Consider the following 7,256-nt stretch of genomic DNA (forward strand, 5'->3'; position numbering starts at 1 on the left):
CTAGTTCTCCACTGCTTTCTTTGCTAAAGAAAGCCTTCTTCTTCTTCTTCTGATGCTGTTGCTTCTTCTTCTACCGCTACCAACTGGAATGGAGTATAGAACAAGATATTAAACAGGAAAAAAAAACAAAAAAAAAAAAACACAACACTACAGTCTTTTTTTTTTAATTACAGTGTTGTGATATGTGTTTGTATTCTGCCTATGCACATACCCTTACACGTACATAAATTAAAGAGATGGACCATTAATTCTGATTTTAGACTTTGCTGTTGAGTTTACGATTCACTTCTCACAGTCCCATGCACAACTCTGCAAAACCCAATTCTGAGAGTCTTCTTGTGTTTAGTTATGATGCCAGATGTGGGGGAGTCTCCTCCGCTAACATATGGCAGATCATTTTTAGAAATTCCTCATTATATATTCATACATATACCAATAACCATTATCTATGCACATGTACTGTAACTTTTCTTACACTTATTATTAACATTTAACCAGTTTTATTGAGAGATTAAATTTTGTTATGGCAGGTGCTTCCCACGTTCCTCTGCAGAAATATTATTCCCATCTTGACTTGAGTAAGCTACTGGGTTCCATAGCTGGTGCCCATTGACATCTGTATTATAAAAAAAGGGGAAAGTAGATTAACTGTACAGCACTGGCTGGTCTAAATATAAAATGTTCATCAATGCAAATTACCGCCAGCAGTGAAGGGTGTAAAATGACTTACTGATCCTGTGTCAGCATCCTCAGAGAGATGTGTGACTTTGTGTTTGCTGTACAGGTCTCTTTTACTCGAGCATGTTAGCATGAACCAGTCGGCCACCGTAGGCAGCTGAGGTGAAAACATACGAAACACTCAAATTCTGTGTATCATCCTTTTCATCCAAAGACTGAACATTTCTACTCACCAAACTGAGGAACGACAAAGCTGCTCCCAAGTTCACTATGGTTGGAACTATTCCAAATTTCCCTGCCTGCAAAATAAAAATAAAACCCTCAAACTACTATTAATTCAAATCAAAGACACACACATTTGTGATGAAGTTAACACAATTTAAGATTTTATTTATGCCTCACAGTTCCAAATACAATGACGCTGAACCGGATTCCATATGCTTTGATTAAAGTTCTGGTTTCCTCTCCATCTGCTGTCTTGTAGTACTTTGCAAACCTAAAGGCAATAGTTTTATCAGTATTTTCCCCCTGCTTCATGGAATATTAATAAGTGTTTGTTAAATATAATTTCACCTGAAGTTGTAACCCGGGGCCACATTATTGACAGGAAGTTTGTTGTCCAGTCTGCGGAAGCTGTACTTTGGGTAACACTTCCCTGCCCACAAGTCCAGGTCACAGGTCCAGTCAATAAGAATACCAAGGATGCCACCCTTTAAAAACACACAGGAACATTGAAAACTAAACTCATTATACATCTAAAACAAAGATTACTAGATTTACCTTCACAGCCATGTCTTGAAAGTCCTCTCCAGCCTCTGAAACAATGTGTTTGAGGCGGAATATGGGGCAGTCTGGGTCAGTTGCACGGTTGAATTCACACCTCTTCAGGTATGAAGAGTTAATGTGAGGCAGGATGTTTCTTCTGGAGAAAGGAAGACTCGTGTTTAATAAAGTGGCACAAAAAATCAACTGTACTTTCCATGTATTGACTGATAGACATCTACACCTCTCCCATATGTCTTCCTTTTCTAGACACACTATGCTGACCTGTGAAAGTTGAACTTCTGGTATGTTACGCTGTTCTTGATCAACACAGTGAAGTTCTCTGCTGCAGCCAAAATTGCACGTCTGTGGGACAGGGAATATATTACACAATAATTACATATAAATACTTAAACATTACATACATTCATACTATTGAATCACAAATAAGTCAGCCAGTAGCTGACCACCACCTCCCTGCCACCTGGCCACACCTGGTAAGTTATAAAATGATAAAACAGAGGAGGACATCAAAAGAACAAAGAACCTGTAACCTGTGAGTCAAACAAGTGTTATCTGTTTTATATGGTTTAATGGTGTGTATCAGTTGCTGACCTTTTCATCTTTCTGTACTGTGCAAAGAGCAATATGAAGATTAGAAAGAAAACCGATGCATTAAGGGGCATGAGTTGTCAGCTTTACCTTTAATTTCCCATTTAAAATACTGTTGTTTCAGTTGCCATCGATTATATTTGATGTATCTTTGTGTATTTAATGTTTTTGTTCAGAAAAAAAATCATCCGAACATCACTTGTCCATCCTAAGCACCCAACACCACCCATCTTTTTGTTGTTCATTAAATAAGCATTTGTAATGGCTCATTGGATCTTGTGTTTAACTGTGTACACACTCTTAGACACTCTATAATAACCCAGCAACATCCTGAGAGCATTTTTTTTTTCACGTACTCTGGCAGCTTAGTGTCTATTTCAAGAGGGCACCATGAGAACACTTCACAGGTCCGGACAGTCGTGGAATAATTCTCACACAGCCCCGTCCGTATACCTGAGTGGAAAAATGACAGTAATGTTGGTGTTGTGTTGTATGGTGTCACATCATTTACAACAGCTGTATTAATACTATATATATCAGCGAGGAAGGCCTACCATTCCCCCGAGGATCACTGTACCCCACAACGCAGTCACAGTCATCCACACAAGTAGTTGATGGATTCGGAAGCTAGAGGAAAAAACGCCATGACAGTGTTGACGTTTACAATCATATAAAAATTATATGTACTGAAATTGTTAACCTGAGCAGGGTGATGTTTGAACAACGAGATATGATCAGACAAGATTGAAAATTTTGAAATTTAGGAACAATGCAATGTGTAATTTGTTAGACTGAGCAGGAATTACTCTATGTAATGTATGGTATGTACCTTTATAAATAGAGGTTTAGTATAATTTTGCTACAGTTATGTTTTCTGGATTTATTTTATGAGATTGCAGATGTTTCTGCATTGCACAGTTGAAATTAATATTTCTTTTTTTGTACCACTGTGTTGTGTTTTCTTCTGCTGAGAAGATAACTGGGCCTTTAAATCTCCTTTGTAAAGGCTTTACAAGATACAGATAGTCCTCACTTTAGATGAGCTCACAAAAATAGTTCCCAACAACCACTAAATGGTTTATAACTACTTGAATTATTTATGAATTACTGTAAGAACGCATGTTTAGAATCCATTTATTAACACACTCAGTAACTATTAGTACATGTGCAAATAATAAGATGTATAAATGAGATGAGTATCTGGTTGTTAACAGTCATGTGAGTTTCAGGTGGACACCACCCACAGATGTTCAAACAAGTCCAATTGCCTCTGTTTTATGTTTGTATTTTGATATACTCAACAAATCAGGCATGAAGTAAAACTAGAAAGTAATTACACTTATATTTACTGGTTTCAAAATCTTAACTATATACATATATCATACAAGGATGGACTAACTTGGATGTAAACTGCATCTTGACTGAGTTAGCAGATACATAAAGCAATTCACTGACATGTTGGAACTCAAAAAACACACTCATTTACACATTACGGGAATGTAATCGTATCTTGTAAACTGGTGACTTACCTCAGGACAACGTGACTGAGTTTGTTTGGGGGTGACAACCATATTCGTCAACACAAAGAATGAGTTATCACCCTGTTCAACAGAAGAGCAGAAAACAGATCCCAAGAATGTCAAACAGTCAACGCCACTGAAAAGAGGACGAAATTCATTCATTCATTCATTCATTTTCTGTAACCTGAATACCTGAGGGGGAATAACATAATCAGCCACGTCCCAGAAACGAGGGTCCATGTCAGATGTGTTGGTGTAGGCGAAACCTTTCACTTTAGTGGTGACGGTACTGATGACGGAGTCAGTCTCCTGGTAGGCCTTCTGCACCACACACACATACCTAGAGCAGGTCAAACATCATAAGACTGCAGTCAAATCTAAACATCATGACTAGTTTAGTTTTAAACCCACATTTTACAAAATCCCAAACTAGCGTAGCATCCCTCCACTGACTTACCCCACCACATACAGCACCACCAGGAGCTGGGTGAACCTGAAGACACATCCTACACGTGCGTTCGGGATGACCAGGGTTTTGGGGGTTTCGTAATCAAACACATAGTGCAGACAACTCACGCAGCAGCCTGCAGCCTTGCTCATCGCTGCACCACACAGCAGTGGAAGTGAGTAATGACGAGTGGACAGAATCCTTATTCAAATCATTGTATTCAAATCATATTCACTGCTTGGGCACGTCCCATTTACCACGCTGCGATTAAACAACCCCTACAATACTCTCTGTTGCAGTTTAGCTGTAAATCCACTAGTTAGAGATGATTCAGTGCAAATATAAGAGAAACAAAATGACTTCCCTCCAGCTGGTTAAAGCTAGCAGTAACAGTAAAATTGTAAATTCCAGCCAACATAAACACTCACTAAAACTGTTAATAAATTTCAATTCTCCTATTCATATATTTGATTAGTTTACGTATACCACTGATTAGTTGGTTAATTTTAAGATAGGATAATCCTTTATTCATCCCACAGTGGGGAAATCTGCAATTTTCTGTGCATTCATGATACTGCGTGTAAGCCAAAGCAATACTTCTTAAGAGGAGTCATATGAATGTGTGTTGTTTGACCATGCCCCAGTTCTTGTCTCCAAAGCTTTAACCTGAGTCTTTAACAGGGCCTGGAAGAGTTTGTGGTTGAAATGGTGGTGACAGAGTTGTTGCTGTGTGCTTGTGCAACCTCATAAACACCCAATTTAGATGTTAAGAATGGCACTTGCACAAATATATGATTTCATTTTGTGAAAAGTCTATGACCGGGAGGTGAAACTGTCCAACATGCAAAGAGTGCAGCTCTTCTGTTCAGGTGTGAAGATACTCTGGGAATATGGAGCAGCCATCACAATGACACCCTTTGTTGGAACACCTCACCACCACATTTACATGTCAATTTTTTTTAGATAAACGGCTGAAGCCTGAGGACAGAGGAGGACAGTAGTGGCCGGAACATTTGTGGTTGTCTTTCTTCAGAATTGTAACCGCCGACTGAACTCAAATCCATATTTTGCGGTGTTGAACATGACACCACGCTGTCAGTCTTTTCGTTGAATGTGGACATGCAATGACGCAAAAAAGCATTCTGATTCTGATTCTGATATTTTAATTTTAATTTAATGACACATACTGACTTCCATGAACACATGACAGATACAATGTCACTTTGGTCCAATAGTACCTCAGATATAATGTCTATATGAAGGACCATCTTCAGTTCACATAGACACTTTGGCATTCCATCTGTCGAAAAGTTAAAAAGGCATAGCTTGCCTTCAGTCAAATACGAATATAATTTGTACCGACTCATTCAAGTTTCTTTCACCTATAAAGTCCATGATCGTATATTCACACAAGTAAAAAAGAAAGGCTACAGCAGATTGTATACACAATATACAAATGGATACTGTTAATTGGATATGATATACACAATAACATGGTAATTCATCAGTAAAACTAATGATGTTCAGTCCTAATGTTTGATAATTCAGTGTCGAGTTTTCAAGTATGATATGAAGACATATACAATGTTTCGTAGAAAATGACAAATAGTCCACAGATATGAAGCTACAGTGAAGTGCAGACCTGGAAAACCGAATTTAAGATTTCATATTCGTCCAAAATCAAAGTCCAGCCCTCCGTCATGCAGGTTGCCTTCGTTTGCATTGTCAAAGCTGTTCTTCCCGTGGATCTGTTTGAGGTGCTTCCGAAGAACTGGTTTGTGAGCGAACACCATCTCACAGTAGTTACAGCGGTGTGGTTTATCTCCGCTGTGCAGGTTTAGGTGATCCAACAATGAGCACTTTTGGGTAAAGGTCTTGCCGCAGATTTTACACTGGAAGGGTTTGATGCCGGCATGGACTCGCATGTGTCGGTGCAGGTTGCCCTTCTGTGTGAAGGTCTTGCCGCACAGGAGGCACATGAACAGCTTGTGCATCTTGAGGTGGTTGGCGTAGTTCTCCAGCTGGCGGAAGACACGGGCGCACTTGGGACACTGGTGGTACCACTGGAGAGGTTTGTCGTAGTTCCTCTGGTGTCCAGTGTGTTTTTCTGTGGGAGGGGACGAAGGAGGGGGGCTCAGCGGGTATCCAGCCATGCCAGGCTGAACCGCCATCTCACTGCCACGGCTGTCCACAGTGGAATTAATGAGCGAGTGCTGGGGCTCAGGGGAGTGGAGCTCAGCGGGGGGGCTACCAGAGAAGTGACCAGTGATGGAGTTTTCTGCTGCCTCTGACACCGACTCCACCTTTACTATGGTGATATCACTATCCACCATTCCCTGCTTTGGACGCCTGTTCAGAACCTGGACAGGGCTCCTAGGCTGTATAATCACATCATCATCTTCTTCATCATCATCATCATCGTCACCATCATTGTCCCCCTCAACCTGCTCCACATCTTCCTCCTCCTCTTCCTCCTCCTGGTGCTGCTGGACAGTCCGTACCTGCTCTTGCTCTCTTTGTACCTGGGAGGATAAACCCTCCTCCCTCTTCTCCCTTCTCGATGCCACATCAACCTCCAGCTGCCGCTGAGCCTGAGGTTTGATGAACTTGCTGAGGGCTTGAGTACACTGCTCCACAATGTGGCCCATTTGCAGGAAGCTGGCCACTGTCAGGTAATGCACCAGCTCTAGCTCAGGAAACTCCAGCTGGCCCGTGTAGCAGGACAGCAGCAGCTGCCGGCCCACTTCCGCCTCCTGGATCATGGAGATCTGGACCTCCCTGGAGTCCTGCTGGAGGATGAACTGGTCCCTCAAGAAAGAGGAGCCAGCTGCAAACACCACCTTGTGACCAGGAACTTCCAGCTGGTTGATGCGCACGGTGACATCACAGAAGCGTCTCTGGTGTCGTAAAAGGTTCATCTTCTGCAGCATGGAGTCCCCAAATGTGGCGAAACGGAACTGCAGGATCACTTGATTCTGAGCCATAGTGAATCAGGGGATGGCAGCAGCACACCTGTGTGGGACAAATACAGAGTTTGTAAATCTCAGGAGACCACTGAAGAAACTCTACAAGTCCAGTGGCCCTTGTTTCAGCTTTTTTGGCTATACCTTGACCTGCCTTCTTTGGATGACTTTTGATGGGTATTGACTGCTTATTATATCGCTCCCCCTGACAGGTATTATAATACAGCTTTATTCACTTCAATCAATGATCATAACCAGCCGGTCTGTGTATTT

The 7,256-nt window shown here is 41.3% G+C and overlaps 2 protein-coding genes across 2 annotated transcripts; both read right to left on the minus strand.

Moving 5' to 3' along the window:
* Window positions 1–583: 583 nt before the first annotated feature.
* On the minus strand, window positions 584–4,172 carry p2rx4b (purinergic receptor P2X, ligand-gated ion channel, 4b; the record flags this gene model as incomplete). Its single annotated transcript, XM_084551570.1, has 12 exons — window positions 584–616; window positions 731–835; window positions 912–977; window positions 1,081–1,174; window positions 1,252–1,388; window positions 1,459–1,600; window positions 1,726–1,806; window positions 2,409–2,505; window positions 2,607–2,679; window positions 3,582–3,653; window positions 3,765–3,912; window positions 4,030–4,172. 12 exons carry the CDS (start codon window positions 4,170–4,172, stop codon window positions 584–586), a joined length of 1,191 nt encoding a protein of 396 aa, XP_084407696.1.
* A 1,512-nt stretch (window positions 4,173–5,684) lies between these two features.
* Window positions 5,685–7,004, minus strand: zbtb26 (zinc finger and BTB domain containing 26; the record flags this gene model as incomplete). Its single annotated transcript, XM_084551732.1, has 1 exon — window positions 5,685–7,004. One exon carries the CDS (start codon window positions 7,002–7,004, stop codon window positions 5,685–5,687), a length of 1,320 nt encoding a protein of 439 aa, XP_084407858.1.
* Between the last annotated feature and the right edge of the window lie 252 nt (window positions 7,005–7,256).

The sequence above is a fragment of the Chelon labrosus genome, assembly GCF_963514085.1.
Source record: "Chelon labrosus genome assembly, chromosome: 9".
Lineage (NCBI taxonomy): Eukaryota > Metazoa > Chordata > Actinopteri > Mugiliformes > Mugilidae > Chelon > Chelon labrosus.